A 16,802-nucleotide genomic window follows, 5' to 3' on the forward strand; every position below is an offset into this window, starting at 1 on the left:
CAGCGGAGAGGAACATTACTGAGCAGGAAACCTACCCTGGAATCTCAGTTATAAATGGCTTCCAGAGTGCTCTGTTCATGGGGACCTTGAAAACCTGGAAGACTTCCTGCAGGGTTTCCTGAGGAAGCTAAGACTCAAACGTGATGTGGCAATAAGATAGGCTTTAGCAAAAAACAGGTGAGAATGAGTTTTATAAAGTTATTTTTTGCTGGGTTGAAAGTGTTCCCATATCACCTTTCCTGTATTGTAAAAGTGGAAATAATAACACATTTGTTCCGCATGTCCATCTGTTCTACAAAAGGAAAACAAGTATAAAAAAACTTCAATGCTTGTGGTAAAATTGGTTGGAGCTTACATTTTGTGCTCACATACGCTATGTTTCTAGACCCTAAATCAGAACATGGAGTAGTAAATACAGATCTGAGAAGAAGCCTCAATCTAGTTGCTAGTCCTAATTAGATTAAGCTATTCATACCCACATGTACTGCAGGAAGCCAGTGAGGGTGGGGTATCAAAACTGCCAGGACCCAAATCCCCTATACTTGACTGCCAGTTAAGTGTTCTTCTGCAGGAGGGGGATCCACAGAGCCAGCTGTTGGGGCAAAGGTGCTGGCTCCCAGTGAAGATGAGGTGGATACCTGTGGAATAGAGAAGGGATTTATGTAGAGGTTAACAGCACAGGCTCTGGGGGTCATAGGTTCCAGATACTTCAATCTTCATTTCCACATCTTTGCTGTGGGCCTTCCCACTGATTTCTTTATGCTACACAGGATGTAACAGGATGTGTCACATGAATTAAATCACAAAAGCATTTGGTAGTGACTTGGCTCAGAGTTCCAACAAAGGCCATTCAGGCACAACCCTGGTGTCTATAGCTCTAGTTGGTTCCTCACCAGAGGTGGGTATTGATACTCATGGGCACTTGATGGATTGATCTCAGCCAGTGACTGCACAGTAGCATCTCTGGCATTCACCAGTCGCAGGAAGAGCTCCGTGTGACCTACCTGAGGAGAGATGAAATGGTTCTGCCTCTGTACCTTGGAGGAGTAGATCTAGTCCCCATTCTTCACACTCACCTGGGGAATCCCATTCAGCTGCCCAAGGCTAAGACTGGCATCCAGAGGAAGGGCCCGAAGTGGGAGACGCCAACGGCCACTTAGCACCCTCTGTTCCCGGTCAAATATCAGTAGTGAAGTCCAGGCCTTTGGCTCTGGTGCTCTAGACCATGCCAGCCCCTGCCATGCCTGCAGCTCACAGACCAAGGACACTGACGGTGAGGGTGGCAGTCTAGACCAACCAAGAAGAGTTACCAGATATCAGAACTGGCTACTCCCAAGAAATTGGCCCTCAGTGCCAGTGAGTCTATAGACAGATGAGAAAATTAGGCAAATGAGAGGCAAACCTCAATAGGTTGCCAGTCACTATTAACCACCTACTGACCTGGGTACAGGTTGCTTGCTGGCAAGGATGGCACAGTTGCCCACTGGCCCAGGAGCCGGAGGTGGGGGTAAGCAAAAGGCTGGGGGCAATGCTGTGGTTCCTCCTGTATCCTGACCATCCCGGGCCAAGCCAGTTACTAGTTGCACCCAAATCCAAGAAGCCTCAAGACCCCGCAGGAAGTCATAGAAAATGACCAGCCCAGCCCTGGGGAGACAAGTTTTAGTGCGTGCACAGTTACACCCACTTCCTCCCCTCATCCTCACAGCCCCCAGAAAGATACCCAGCCTTAGAGAGGCCTAATGGCTCTCTTCAACCAGCAGTGGTAAACAAATCACAAATGACAAAGAAGGGAGCAGGATCTCACCCGGGATCATAGGGTGCAGGGCCCAGAACATCAGATGCAGGCAGGAGAAAATGTGAATCCAAGCTCAGGTTTGTGGTCCTGGTTCTGGGAAGCTGTGGCTGTTGGCCAAGAGTTTACTCATCCAGAAGCCATCTAGTTGCCCATGCACCCCCAAATGCAAAGAACAGGATTGCCCCTGCCCCAATCTTTGGGTTCTCACAGCTTTCTCTGCACCACCCAAGACGCTTCCAATAAATGGTGGATAAGGTGGAAGTGGAGGAGCCACCCGTGGTGGCAGCAGGGGATCTTCCCTCCTTAAACGTGGTCCAGGATCCGCCACAAGCTGAGCCTCCCCTGTCCCTAGGTACACAGGAAGAGTAGGGCTTCTTTGAGCAGGGCACAGCTGAGACTCGGGGACACAGGGTGATGCTCATGGACATGGACTAACAAGATACAAAAATGTTTCATTCCCCATGCATGGTCCATCTAACCCTTTCCTCCGATGCTAGCCTGCTGAGGGGTACTAGGCTGGACGAGACTGGAGTGTCCACTGACCCCAGGGAAGTAGGCCTGCACCCTTCTGCATTTGCAAGGCCAGGATTTCTGCTTCCAGGCGCCGGTTTTCAGCCTCCACTATTAGAAGCTCCTCTGTTGTGCCACCTGCCAGTCTTCCTGCTATGAAAAAGTTTCACCTGTCACTTCTGATAGCTGGTAACTAGTCGGTCCGGCTCTGAGCAGTTCTCCAGTTCTCAACTCTCTGGAAAACGCTGGACTTGTCAGCTAACATCTAGCTACTGCCACATAGACCACTCAAGGGCTGTACTTAAGGTGGTTTCCATGCCAAAGATGCCCTCCCTCACCGCCCTTTTTTCCTCTCTGGACTAAGACCACCACTTCCGAGAGGCCCCTTGGCCCCTCCTGTTCACCCCTACGATTCCGTGACCGCTGCAGTTCCAGAGCGGATGCCTCTACTTGCAACTGCCACATCTGGCCCAGAACGCTGGGATCCCGGCCTCCACCTCCAATGTATGCTTCACGCAGGGCCCTAGAAGTAGGGAAGAAGGAGGCTTTTCCAGGACTGATCAGCGCTTCGCCCCGTGCCCGTCCTGAGGCCCCGAACCTCACCCGATCTCTGCAGTCAGGGTCCCCGAGTTGGCCTGTAGTACCGGACAGCAGAGCTCTGCCTCTCGCAAGGAGTCAGGCTGGACCCTGGGCGCCAGGCGAGTGGACCGAGGAGGGAATCTAGCAGGCTGGCCCCGCCTGCTGTAGCCCCGCCCCTTCCGGGCTCACACCCGAAGTCCCCAGGGGCTGCTTCCGGGCTGGCGCCCGCCGGGGCCACACCCACCCCTCCCGCTCCGGTCCCGCACACGGGCGTCTCACCCGGGTTCGGGCTGTAACTGCTGAACTCGCGCTCCTAACACCTCTAGGGCTCCCCGCGTTCGCCCAGCCTCTACCCGGAGTTCTCGTAGCTCCCGCTCCATATCGAGCAGTCGCGATATTCCGCCCCGTGTCCGAACCAAACCTTGGAGTCGCTGGCTCAGTTCTGAAGGGATGAGGAACCGAGTCTGAAGTGGTTCAAGCAGCCTCGAGACGGGGGTGGGGTGTATCGAATGCTTTTCCAGTATCACCCCATTTTCCCTCACCCTCGCCGCGTCGCTCCAGGACCTGGCTCTGAGCTTCTGTCTCCGCCAAGCGCCTCGCGCGAGCCTGGTGTAGCGCGCGCAGCCGCTCGCGGGGGCTCCTAGCATCCTCGGAGGTGGAAACCTGAGTGGGCCCCTCTGTTGGCCAGGGCTGTCTGTCTTGAAGGTGCAGCCGTAGCTGCTGCACCCGGAGAGAACAGAAACCTGTGGTCTGCACTGGGGCAAAGTGTCCCGCGAGTGCGATTTTAGCTCGTTACAAGCCCCCGGGGGGAAAAGCAGAGTGTACCTCCTCTGTCAGCTTCTTTAAAGCTGATTTGCTGATCTGGTCTGACAGACCCCGGGGTTCTTGTGGTACAGCCTGGGGACAGTATGGGGTTTAGAATCCTTGAAGACCCCCCCAGGGTCAGGATCGTGGCCATGGGGCAGCCCTTACCGCGCGATCTCGTGAGTCAGTGGCTACGGAAGGCTGAGTTCCAGGTGTCAGACGGCCAATGCAGAAGCGTCGAGTGTGGGTGGCCAAGAGGGCCCAGGAGCGGAAAACCATGTCACAGGATCCACAGGGCAGGAGTCCTGGCTCCTCAGAGTGGGAGGCCATTGGGGGTGGGGGGTGAGGGGAGTCCTTTCCTGACACAGTGGAGACCTGCAGAAGATAGGGCAGAGGGCACCGCAAAAGGAGAGGAGACAGAAATCCAAAGCAGAGAAGAGGGCCAGGTTTATTTTATCTATTGTACGAGATCAGGTTTGTTTGGGGAGGTGCCCTAGCTCCCTGGGCAGCGACTACAAGTCTGGGCAAGTCTGCAGAATGGGTGGGAAAGCGTGGTCATTTTTGGGAGGAGCCCTAGCTTGAAAAAAATGTGAAGTCTGTTCCTCTTCCTTACATTAGAAGAGGAAAGCATCCAACCCCACACTTTGGTTTTTCTACATCCTTTATTTCCCTAAAAAAAAAAAAAAAAAAAAAAGATATTTATGCATACAAGAACTGGGGTACAGGCCAGAGGTGCAGGGGTGAGAGAGTTCACCATAGACAAGAGTGGGGAGCAGAAAACACAAATTGGCTGAAAACACACTGCTGAGAGATGGTCTGCTGCACCATGTGGGTGGGGATCAAACTCCTGCTCCAGTGGCTGTTGATAGCTTCACAGTGCTGCGCTTTATTACGTTGTGCCATCAGGGCCCCTCTACCAATTTTAATGAAGGAATCCACATCGCCTTCACCACTAGCTGGGCCCCTATCACATCATCCATCATTGGTCATTTAATAGCCTTTGTCAGGGAAGTGTCATCTTGTTTTCTCAAGTGGATGTCATGTAGGTTACTGTCATTCCAGGAACACCTGGGCAATGAGGCCTTTTTGTGGAAACTAACTTTCCTCCAGATTGAAAAGGTCTTTACTGCACTGGGCATGTCTGTAAGCAACAACCTCTCCGTAACCAAGTCACCAAAGGATGGTGTCTCCCCTTTCCCTGATTCATGTTTCTTCTTTTTCAGCTGTAGAGGGAGGATCATTAGCACAGCCTAAGAAGTCCAAGTTCTTGGAAAACAATGAATCTATGAAATTAGGAAATCAATACAGAAAGGTGCCCCTTCACCTGAGACTGGCCAGATGTTCCTCCATCTCCCAATTTATGCAGAAGAGGCAGGAGCCCCACACCAATCCTTATTTCTAAACCAGCCCCCCTTTCTAAACAAGACTGGAATTAATGGTAGCCCTCATTCTCCCATCAGTTATGTCAAGCCAACATATGACTTACGTTGGTTACAAAGTGTTTTAAAGTATACAATCTTAGTCCAGCTTAATTCCAAGTGAAAAGGGGTTTATTTCCATAAATATGTCTTGTTCTAAAAAGCCATTAAGTGACAAAGTCCAAGATCAAATATGTGCAATAGCTCTCAACCTCCTTCTCAGTCTAGTTTAATACTTCTGCAACTTAGTTCATTAAATTGTATTTTCATTGATTCTAAGATATTGTTCATACTTCAGCAACACATTAGCAAGATCAACTGTTAATACAGTAGGGCTGATAGGATCTTTATGTCTTACTGGTCATAAGAATCTAGTAATCTCTACACTGCATGGATCTCTCCTAACATCCAGTATGAGACCTGTTTCTACTGTTTTAAACCTCTGAATTCACCAGGGACCATGTACTTGTACAGATGGTGAGAGTACCAGTTCCACAGCCACCTCAGGTATGAGTTTGACTCCTGGCCCCGGAGGTGATCCACGTGGCACAGCAGACTTCTGCTGTCTCGCCCGCTGCTCCCCTCAGCAGTATACTTTGTCTACCTTCCTGTTCTGCTCCCCACTCTGTCTCTGGTGAAGCCTCTCACCACCCCTGCACCTCTGGCCTGTACTCCAATTCTGTATGCATAAATAAATAAATCTTAAAAAAAAAAAAAAAGAAAGAAAAGAATTCCTTTCCTTACTGGGTTGAGCTCTCTTGGCATCCGTAGAGCCTCAAAAAATGCACAGACACACAAAAACATACAAAGTGTCTGTTGGATGACAAAACCTGCCACCTCCACTGATTACTCAGCATCAACTTAAGCCCCTTTACCCCATGTTTTGGATTTATCAAGAAAACTAAGGTACAGATTTCCCTTAGAATTCTAATGCTCACTAATGAATACACAGGTGGTGAAAAACTTTCAGGACAAAAACTTGGGTTTCTGATTTTATTACTGGTAACTTATTGCACTTTTTCACTTTTGCATCAAAAAAGTGTCTGCTAAAAGAAATAGGTGTTTCTGAATTTAGACTTCCCTCAGTCTTTTAGTCTGAAAAAAGAATCCACTCATCTCATTTTAAAGAAAATATACTTCTTACACAAGACCATCCAAACTGATGCAAAATATTTATTCCAAGTTAGTTATTTTATGCAGTAGTTTTTCCCCCTCAACAGACTTGTGATAACCACATCTTTAAATCTGTAAATAATGTTATCAAAATAATCTTAATCTTTGAATCTCACAAAAATTTATATTTTACAATCCACCCTGAATATCAAGGCTGCAAGAATAACACAACATTTCCTATATCCAAATATTTTACAGCTGTACCCAAAAAAGAAAAAAAAAAAAGGAAAACCACATATGCTTAGTTAAGGGCTAAAGTTACCCGAGCAGCCAAAAATAAAATAAAATATCCAAATTATTAGCATTAATTTAATACAATTAAAACTTCAATAGTCACTTTGTCATTGACAATGATTGCTTGAGCACAGGGGTGAGTGCCCCAAGGGCTGGTAGTAGAAGCTGTTGCTGTAGACCAAGGTCTCCTCTGCACTGCCAGCTCCCACTTGTGCATCGCCCCACCAGATACTGTATGTGTGTGTGTTTTAAAAATCTTTCCCACCACACAAATGTCTCTCTATTAAGTAGATAACAGGGAAGAACAACAAAAAAAGCTAAACAAGCGGAGAGCTCTCTTTGGGATACGATTATTTCCCTTGTGCGTGAAGTATCTGACAACCTAAGAAAAAGAAAGATTCCTTTTGTATCCCTAAACACACAAACTGAGTTTCCTGCATCAGATTTTAACTGCGAGCGTCTACATGCCTACTTCCAGGCATCATCATCTGATGTTTCACTGCTACTGGTTTCGGTTTCTGAGTCCTCAAACTCTGCTTTACAAGTGCTTCTCCAAGGGGAGAAGAGGCTGGAACTGCGACTCTGCAAGAAGCCATTCTTCCCAAAGCCATTTCTTCTCAGCTGAGGTTAGCATGCAAAGAGAAAAAATAAAACCATCAACTCTACTGGTCCATGGGACCAGACCTCAATCCCATTCTAGGCAGAGGGGACCCTTCCAGGGGATTGAAGATTTCTTAAAGCAGTATTTTTTCAAATGTTAACGTGTCAATGAATCATCTAATGATCTTTCAAAAATGAAGACTTTGATTCAGTATATCTGGGTTAGGTTTGAGATCTGAAATTTCTATACAATTTCTCATGACAGACCATGAATAGATGTAGAGGGAAGAGTTCTGTTCTGTTGACCCTGATAGAAAGAACAGAGCTCTGATTTGGAAAGTCTTTATACCAAACTGTTTCTGTTTTTCATAGGACTTAACACAGGCAATTTATTCTTTCATTGTGTTTGCTTCAGCATTTACTTTTCTTGAGTTTTTGTACCAGAGACATACTAGACTAATGAAATGCACTGAGAAGTCTCCCACCTTACTTTTATATGGGATGAAAGATGTGTACTGGGGTACACTGCTGGGGGAAAACTTTCCAGCAAAGCTGACCTATCCAATAGAAAAGTCAAGGTTCACCTCTTTATGACTTCCTTGGGCACAGCAACATCCACATGAAGCATGGTGAACTGAAATGATCATAATATGGCCACCAGGTACACATTCTAAATGCATATATATCGAACCCTCCCCCATAAGTAAACTTTAAACATTAAAAATTCTTGTGATAACAATAAATAAACACCACTGGACCCTAAGTGTATAGAGATCCAGTTGTCTTATTCACTGCTATATATCCTAGGATCTCAGAGTATTTTAGTTAGCGAAAGAATCCAAGCATTACTAAATAAATTCAAACAAACTACTTGGCTTTCTGGATCTGGCCAGAGAACCAGAGGGAAACCACAGGGTTAGAAGAGGAGGTTAAGCATATTTCTCTAGAGAGAGTAAGATGAGGCCCTTAACCTTTGGAACCAGCCTACAGATTCTGCTAAGGGGTTGGATCTTCCAGCCGAACGAATATACTACTCTCAGAAATCAGCTAACTACACACCTGGTTTTTGTACCCACTGGAGAGCCACTGTATCTTAGATTGTCCAGGTATGGAGAACTGCTCCTCCTCGCATTTCTACCATAACAACTTTATATTTTGATTTTCAAGGTTCTATTCTCACATAAAATTGGGGCTCCTTAAGGGCAAGGAGTGTCCTGATTCCTTTCTTTTCTATTCATTACTGGTTTCTAAGATGGGTTTATGAAATACCTGTTCTGTCTTCATGCGAAACTCTTTGAGCTCATCTTCTGTGAGGGGAAGGCAATTCTCATCATTTTCAGGATACTCCTGCCATCCCATTGCTCTCAGTAGCCTGGCAGAGAGGGGACAGGCAAATAAAATATACCTTTTAGCATAAGCAAGCATCCCACAACTTTTTACAGAAAGCTATCCTGCCCAGAGGCAAAGGTACCCATTTGAATATTAAAGAAAAACTCGATGTTTCTCTTCTTCCCAATGGATAAGCTTTAATTATGGTTATTTAGGTTTTATTTTCTTAAGAAGATTTTTTTTTTATTTATGCATACAAGAACTGGGGTGTAGGCCAGAGGTAAGAAGAGGATTCACCAGAGACAGAGCGAGGAGTGCGCAAGAGAGGAGAGGTCAGCTCCCTGGCAGGGGATCCAACTGGTGCTGCTGTGGCTGCTGATAGATTTATAGTACTGAGACTTAACCCTTTGCTCCACCATGGAGGCCTTATTTAGGTGTTTGTACTTATATGGAGGGATCTTCACAGTTCAGAGTATAAAGTTATAGAAAAGTGACAGTAGAGGGCCCTCCCTGGTGGCACAATGTGTTAAAAGCACAGCACTACAAAGCTAGCTGCAGCCACTTCAGGAGTTCGATCCCTCTCCTGTCTTGCCCGCTGCTTCCCTCAGCAGTATACTACATCGATCTGCTTGTTCTGCTCCCCACTCTGTCTCTGGTAAATCTTCTTACCATCCCTGCACCTCTGGCCTGTACCCCAATTCTGTATGAATGAATGAATGAATAAATAAATAAATCTTAAAAAAAAAAAAAAAAAGAAAGAAAGAGAGAGACAATAGAAACAAGATAGCATGGGGCCAGCAAGCCCTGTTTGCTATTAAGTTGCTCACATGATGGGTCTCATGCATCCCAAAGACCATTAAGAGTCTTATGGTACAACTGTTAACTTAGGCCATGAGGGTTCAAGGGACCAAACACAAAAATTCCAGCTCTCCAAATGTAGCCCTAAATTGAGTATGATTTTACTGAAAGTAAAATGCACAATAACCTTGAGAAGAGATTATGAAAAAGAAGGTCAAGAAATACCCAGTGAGCAAAAGGTCAACCTGAGGGCACACAGAGAAACAAGTTATGGTGCTTGTAGGCTGGACTTGATCTGAAACACTTTCTTTCCTTCGTTTTTCTGAGATGTTTTAAGTATGCTCAGGCTCCTGGCAAGCCATACACATACAAGCATTTCTCATTTGTCAATCCTCACCTGTGCTCTGCTTCTAAAGAGTGTGAGAGGACCTCTCCTTCCTCTTCAACAGGGAGAGTAAGACCATTCTGATGACAGCCTTCCTCTCCATTTTCCTTTGGTTCAGGTGTGCTGTTGTCCTCCAACTACAACAAGGGAACATACATTTGGTTTAATGATCCCTGTGGCAAGACAGATTTTAGAGTTTAAGTCAGAACCCCAGAAAATGCTTTCCAGACACCTTCAGGTATTGCCTATTTTAAAATGAGGACTTGCACACCTTGCTAAGATATCCAAAGAACATCTTAACTTCAGATTATGTCAACTACGGTAACAACTACTAGATCTGCCTATGTAGTATCAATTCTTTGTTTTTTTTTCTTGCTGTTTTGGACTAAAGAATACTGGGCTTTTTAAAAGCCCCAGACTCCCTTGCTTTTGGGAATGACCACTTGACAGCTGACCACTACTGGTTTGGTAACAGAGATTGGACTGGAAACTGAAGGTTTTGATTTTTAAAAACATTTAAGAAGGGAATAAGTAGAAATCCCCTCTCAGGTTTCTGGCTGCTGTATTTTCTTTAACTAGAAGAAAGCCTATCCTGACCCAACGTAACCAAAAGTTAACAAGTTTTCTGATAATTCCAATGAGCTGTCATTATTCTTTTGAAACTTACTGTTATAGAACACAAAACAAAACAAGCAAACAAAACCCCCCAAACCAAAAAAGACTGTTTCTATTCTACCAAATTTTCTTTTATGACAGTTTAATATAATCCTAATAAAAACTTCTGTAATTTACCAGCTTCTTACAACACTGACCAACTCAAGATTTAATGGCAGTGCTGCCCTATTTAAGAACTCTGAGTCCCAACACAACTACCATCAAATTGAGCTCTATTTGAAACCTGCTGAACAGAGAATTAAACTCACTTTATTACAGGCTGTTACCTACAAACAAATCTCTTTATATGTTTAAAACTCACCACATCTTTCTCCCTTAAGAAAAAATACACACGCGTGTTAAGAATACACCTATGTTCTTACATCCTCTAGCTTGTCACAGTCTCTGTTCTCTGAGAAGTCTCCATTCCGGTCATCCTTCAGCGTCTTCAGGAATTCGCTTTTCCTGTCGGTAGTTCGGCGGGTCAATTTGGTGAGACGAGAGGAGCTGATCTCAATTGGAGGAGTGGTGCTAGAGGGACTCTGGGCAAATACCACAAATATGTTGTTCCTGACAGCAGAGAGCAAGAACTGGGATTCTCTGGTTCTTTTCTAAAATGTAGATTTCTAGAATTTGGAATCCTGCTTGTCTTTTACCAAAACACAAACTATCCTTTTCCTTTAAACAGACTTCAGCTTTGCAGAGTTCTTTTCATTCAGACTGAAGGGCTTATGTAGAACATCACTGTTCTTTCTACAGGTACCAGCAGAATGCCAGTGTAATGTGGGCCAACCTTACTCTACAAAAGAGCAAGAAACTATACAACTTTGCTACTGCCCTTCTTTGAATGCGGACAGAAAATATCAGTAAAGAAATTACTTTGGGCTAGCATGGTTACAATGAAAATGTATTTAGAACTGTATACATCATACTGGGTGTCTTAGTATATTAACTAAGTGGGAAATTAAGCTTTAGAAAAGGTGCCCAATTTTATCCTCACTTACCTCTTTGGGAGAGTTTAGAATTGCACCACCAGCCAGCACTACTGGTTTGGTAACAGAGATGGGACTGGTAAAAGCAGACTCCCGGCTACAGGAAAGGGATCCTGATTTGTGTTCCATTCTGTTAGCTTTCCACGCACTTGGCTATATAGGAAAAAAGAACAAATCAGAACAAGTATGCAGACAGGACCTCAGCTTGAAAGACTGTAAAATAAAAAGTGAAATGACATACGGAAGCATGAGTTTCCAGAGTTAACCTGTCTCAACATGTCTGAGAAGTATGCAACCTCTTTCTGAGGGTAGGCACTTGAAAGAAAAAGACAGTAGAAACCAGAAGAGCCAGAATGTCAATAGCTTTTTCTCAGAAGAAGAGTCCTAGTTTAATAAGCTTTGGACACATTGAGTAAATAAAGTTCTAGAGGTTCTCAAAGCACTGAATTGTACATGTGAACTTAAAAGGATGTAGATACAATACAGAGCATTTCCTAAATTTAACTGACCCTAATGTTTTCTTTTAAGATGTCATAACTTATTAACCTCTGATATAATCCTGCTATCTTTTAAAAACAACACACCAGAAAATTGCTGTGTTCTAGGAACTTCAATGGCAGGAGGCTAGTTCCAAACCATGGTGGGCAATGTGAAGATCTGGGTAACTCAGAAGCCCTTTGTTTGTGCAGTCTGTGGAGCCTAGGCCCAATATGTCATTCTTGCTCTGGCCCCAACTATGATGGCAGGCAGCACAGTACTGCCATTCTATTCTTTCTTGAGTTGTTAACACTGTCTCAGAAGAACAGGAACAGATATGTCAATGCAGTGAGGGTGAAGCAAGGGAAAAGCATCTGTTTTTCCGGAACGAGGCATTAAGTACAAAAGTAGTAAAAAAATATCCTTGGTATTGAAGAGGCTTTAGGCAGGGCATTAACAAGTATGTACCATGTAGATAATTGTCAGAATGTTTTAATTCTTAACCCAATCAGATCTAATTATGTCAACATTTGATACAGAATGACATTGAGATTAGAGAAGTTATGCAATTTGTCCAAAGTTACTCAGCACTTATGTGATACTGTCTTTTCACAATACATCCAAAAAGGATATATAAGACATCCAAATGCGGATGTACATTTTTCCCCCTGGTGTTGATGACAATCTGAAGATGGGTGTTTATATCAGGCTACTATCAAAAATGATTGATCCAAGGACTCACTGATGGTCAGGAGTTTACCGACAGTGCTATCAAGCTATCACCAGCCACTGCAACATGAGTCTGATCCCTTGCCAGCTAGAGAGCTAACGCACATGGTGCAGTGGACCTCTCCTGTCTTGTTCACTGTGACCTGCAGCAGTGTATTTCAATAGATTCACCTGTTCTGCTCCCCACTGTGTCTCTGTGGATCCTCTCAGCTCCCCCCTCACACCATCACATCTCTGGCCTGCATCCCAGTTCTTGTATGCATAAATAAATCTTTAAATAAAACTAAAACTGTAGTGGCTTTCCCACAGTTGTAATGATATATCTTGTCTTGCTTTTAACACTGTCATCTCAGATCATAGGAACATTTCTTTTATACAATAGTACCCATACAGCTCTGTCCAACTTTATTTCAACTTAGTTTTAATTTTCAACAAGTCAAACATGAAGCGATATATAGATGGCCACTCACTGGAGAAAACCACTATACCCAAACCCTTTTTGATAATATATGTAGAAATTCACTAAAACAAATCACATAGTAACCATAGCTTTCTGATCAAGGATGAACAAAATGGCATTTGCACAGCTGGATAGCCACATGCAAAAGAATGAAACAGGACAACTATTTTATACTACATAGAAAACTAACTCAAGATGAATTAAAGTCTTGAATGTAACACCTAAAACCATAAAATTCCTTGAAGAAGAAAACTGGTAGCAAGCTCAACAGTGGTCTCAGTGATGAGTTTTTTATTCTGACTCCAACATCAAAGGCAATGAAAGCAAAAATATACTGCCAGGATTACATCAAACTAAAAAGCTTGTGCAAAAAGCAAAGGAAGTCATCAGGAAAATGTACAGCAGAAAATACTTGCAAATCACATACCTGAGGGATTACTATCCAAAATACAACAACTCATACACTCAATAGTTTAAGAAATCAAAAAATCAAATTATAAAATGAGCAGAAACTATGAACTAGTATGTTTGTAGAAATGATATAAGATGGCTAACAGATATATGAAAATACGTTTAATATCACTAACTAGGCAAATACAAATTAGTAAGTTATACGTATTAAACTGGTTTATATCAAAAAGACATGCTGTTAAGAATTTGAAAAAAAGGGAGCCCTTATGCACTGCTGATGGGAATGTAAATCAGTGCAACCACTATGAAAAACAATATTGGAGTCTTAAACTATTAAAAATAGAACTTCATATTATCTAGGAATGATACTTCAGGATATTTATGTGACAAAAACACTAACAAAATGGTATATGGCCTCCCCCATGCTTAATTAAACATTTTTACAACAGCCAAGATAAGGAAGTAACCTAAGTGACCAGTGTCAAATGAATGGATAAAGAAAATATATCTACACATATACACATAATGTATTATTACTCAGCTATAAAAAATGAATGAAATTTGGCCATTTATAACAATGAATAAGTCAGGCAGAGAAAGACAAATGCCCTGATATTTCACTTATATGTTGAATGTAAAAGAGAAACAAAAAACCAATGAAGTCCATGGATACAGAGAACAGATTGAGAGTATCTAGGGTTAAGACGTGGATAAGGAACAAAATCAAAGCTAAAATTTAAAGAATTTAATGGCCCTCCTGGGTGGCTCAGGTTAAAGCACAGCACAGCAAGCTAGCCACAGCCACTTTAGCACAAGTTTGATCTCCAGCCCTGGACGTGATCCACATGGTGTGACAGACCTCTCCTGACCTGCCTGCTGCTCCCCTCAGCAGTATACTTCATCAGTCTGCCTGTTCTGCTCCCCACTCTGTCTCTGGTGAATTCTCTCACCACCCCTGCACCTTTGGTTTGTACCCCAGTTCTGTATGTATAAATAAATTATAAAAATCTTAAAAAAAATTTTTTTTTGTTATAAAATAAACCTGGAAAAAAATGTATCTGGGATATAGTGTATAGCATGTTGACTATATTTAATAACACTGTGTTGTATATATTAAAACTGCTAACCTGTATCTTAAAGGTTCTCAGCAAGGAAAAAATTCTGTAGTTATGTATGGTAATGGATGTTAAGTCAGACTTACTGTGTTCATTTTGTAATATACTTTATATAAACATCAAACATTATGTTTGTAACATAATGTTACACATCTGAAATGAGTACAATGTTTTGCCAGTTATATTTCAGTTAAAAAAAAAAAAAAGATCATCTGTTGCAACTAGCAAAGCTTAAAATATATACAATCCCTTTTAAGATAAGTTTACCAGCTCTTGTTGTAGATGGTTTGGAAGCACTGAAGAGATTAAGGAAAGGATGTATTTCAGGGTTAATATTCTCTACATTTCTATGATAGAGGGATGAGGAAATAGAATTGACTACAACAGTAAATGTAAGAAAACAAGGGCATGTGACATTACAGCAGGGAATCACTGATAGGAACTTTGTTAACTGCTTGGTAAAAGGGAAATGAGAAATGAGGAGGGGACAAAAAGCAGGCCAAGAAATGTAACTGAGTGATCAGATGGAGGCTGAAGCTATAAAGAGAAAACCAGGAGAAGCAGGTTTAGCTGCAGCTGTAAAGTTGGGAGACAGAGTCCAATCCTACATTTTAAACAGGCACCATGAATATCTGGTGAATGATTCAACAGAAAAAAATTAATTTACTAATTTTGCTTTTCCTGATTTGTATCCAGACCTCTGCTATATAATAGAGGTTCTCATAAATTGGTTCCAAATCATACCTTGGAAGGAGGGGGTGCAGGCTTAGGGACCAGGTTCTTATAAACACTTGGAACTGTGATTAATGGTTTGTTCCCATTTGCATGGTGCGATCCTGGTGAGGTGAATGCAGCAGAGAAGGCAGCAGAAGGATCTTCTTTGGAAACTTTCTTGATGACTAACATTTTGGATGGTTGCTTGGCACTAGGCGGGTTTTCTGTGAAATACAATAGTGGAAAGACAAAAGAACATCAAACCTATTGGCTAACATGAAGTATAGTTTATACAATAGCCTCACTTTCAATAAAGAGCTTAAAGTTGAGTCTGAGGGGCAAAAATTTCCTGGGGTTCGCTTAACAGTCTCAAAAATGATACTACTCAGAAACCATAGAAAAAAAAAAGCAGCATATGAAGTGCTTAATTCTAAACTCATATCAACCAGAAAACCCAAAGGTATTCATCTTTCAGGAGTCTAATGTATCTACTGTATGCTATGATTCCTAAGGTACAGACAGGCCAAAAAGGAATTTATTGAAAGGTAGCACCAGTCAGCATGGGAATGGAGAGGGATAAGGAAACTAGGGAAGGAGTATGCCATGGAATGGGACCTTCTAATAAGGCAAAGAGGAGTAAAATCACACACCATTAACAAAGGGAAAATGGTACCACAATCACCCCTAATTCAAGCCAAGTCTTTACATGTACTAAATCCTTCCCAATAAGATGCCTAACTATTAAACATGTTTATTAATAATGTAGGGGCTAGGAAAGTTCAAATTGTAACTGCTAAAAACCCCAAAGCCACAGATCAGGTACAGTTTGAAATATGATGACTAGTTGCTGCTGATTTTTATAAAGCTAGTTACTCTCAACATATAAACGTGTGTATGTCTTCCCCTGCCCCTGTAAAACAAGCATTATTTACAATGCCAAAAAATAAATAAACCTCAACAATTAGAACCTGATAGCTATATATTATATAGCCTTTCAAAGGACACTTTACAAGAGTATTTAGTAATTTGAAAGATTGTTTAGAACATATGCCGATCAAGTATTGGGGCAAATATAACTCAAATGTCGTCACTGCTACAAATTAGCAATGTTAATTAAAAATTACTTATGTGCTATACTATTCTTCTTTTGCTTAAAATATTCTTCCAAATTAAGCATTCCACAAATTATCAGTAACCACTACCAATACATTTTAGTGGCATTTTAGTAGGGTCCACAGTTAAGAGCTAATAAGTGTTAGTTACCATGTGCAATGGATGATAAGAAACAAGACATAAAGAAACAAACAAGAGCTAGAAGAATTTCTGCACTTATCCCTGATAAGAAAAATTTAAGGTTGTGCCTTAAAAACAGCAAAATCTACCTACCCCACACTCCAGAAGGGGTCCCAATAGGTCTGCATGGCTGATTCTGTTTGCCAGCTTCTGGATTCAGAGAAGGCTAGGAAAAAAGGGATATTAGTGATTGATAGAGAAAGCTAGCTGTTTGGGCACTTTCTGCAAAGTTGCCATCACCATGGAATCTACCAAAAATAATTATGTTACCAGCAGCACTTATTAAACACTGTGTTCAAAATTAACAAACAGATGATGTTGAAATGCAAAAC

General features: G+C 42.5%; 2 protein-coding genes across 3 annotated transcripts in view; both read right to left on the minus strand.

Annotated features, from left to right (window-relative positions):
* Window positions 1-645: 645 nt before the first annotated feature.
* On the minus strand, window positions 646-4,018 carry CCDC17 (coiled-coil domain containing 17). The gene is made up of 11 exons (XM_012722032.1): window positions 3,851-4,018; window positions 3,427-3,604; window positions 3,164-3,326; window positions 2,909-2,992; window positions 2,710-2,828; window positions 2,339-2,455; window positions 2,028-2,143; window positions 1,805-1,902; window positions 1,441-1,644; window positions 1,077-1,287; window positions 646-1,004 (listed from the first exon to the last, which is right to left on the minus strand). Exons 1-11 carry the CDS (start codon window positions 4,016-4,018, stop codon window positions 870-872), a joined length of 1,593 nt encoding a protein of 530 aa, XP_012577486.1. The 3' UTR covers window positions 646-869.
* Window positions 4,019-6,090: 2,072 nt separating this feature from the next.
* The window catches only part of GPBP1L1 (GC-rich promoter binding protein 1-like 1), a 38,344-nt gene continuing 27,632 nt past the window's right edge, over window positions 6,091-16,802 (minus strand). For both annotated transcript variants that reach the window (XM_012722707.1, XM_004678947.2), the window contains exons 6-12: window positions 16,564-16,636; window positions 15,208-15,401; window positions 11,284-11,424; window positions 10,663-10,821; window positions 9,638-9,762; window positions 8,383-8,485; window positions 6,091-7,134 (exon numbers count right to left, since the gene is read on the minus strand). In XM_012722707.1, the coding sequence (XP_012578161.1) occupies window positions 6,982-7,134; window positions 8,383-8,485; window positions 9,638-9,762; window positions 10,663-10,821; window positions 11,284-11,424; window positions 15,208-15,401; window positions 16,564-16,636 (948 nt within the window). In that variant the 3' untranslated portion in view covers window positions 6,091-6,981. The remainder of the gene's footprint in view (window positions 7,135-8,382; window positions 8,486-9,637; window positions 9,763-10,662; window positions 10,822-11,283; window positions 11,425-15,207; window positions 15,402-16,563; window positions 16,637-16,802) is intronic.

This window comes from Condylura cristata, unplaced genomic scaffold, assembly GCF_000260355.1.
Source record: "Condylura cristata isolate star-nosed mole 26May11 unplaced genomic scaffold, ConCri1.0 scaffold00008, whole genome shotgun sequence".
Taxonomy (NCBI): domain Eukaryota; kingdom Metazoa; phylum Chordata; class Mammalia; order Eulipotyphla; family Talpidae; genus Condylura; species Condylura cristata.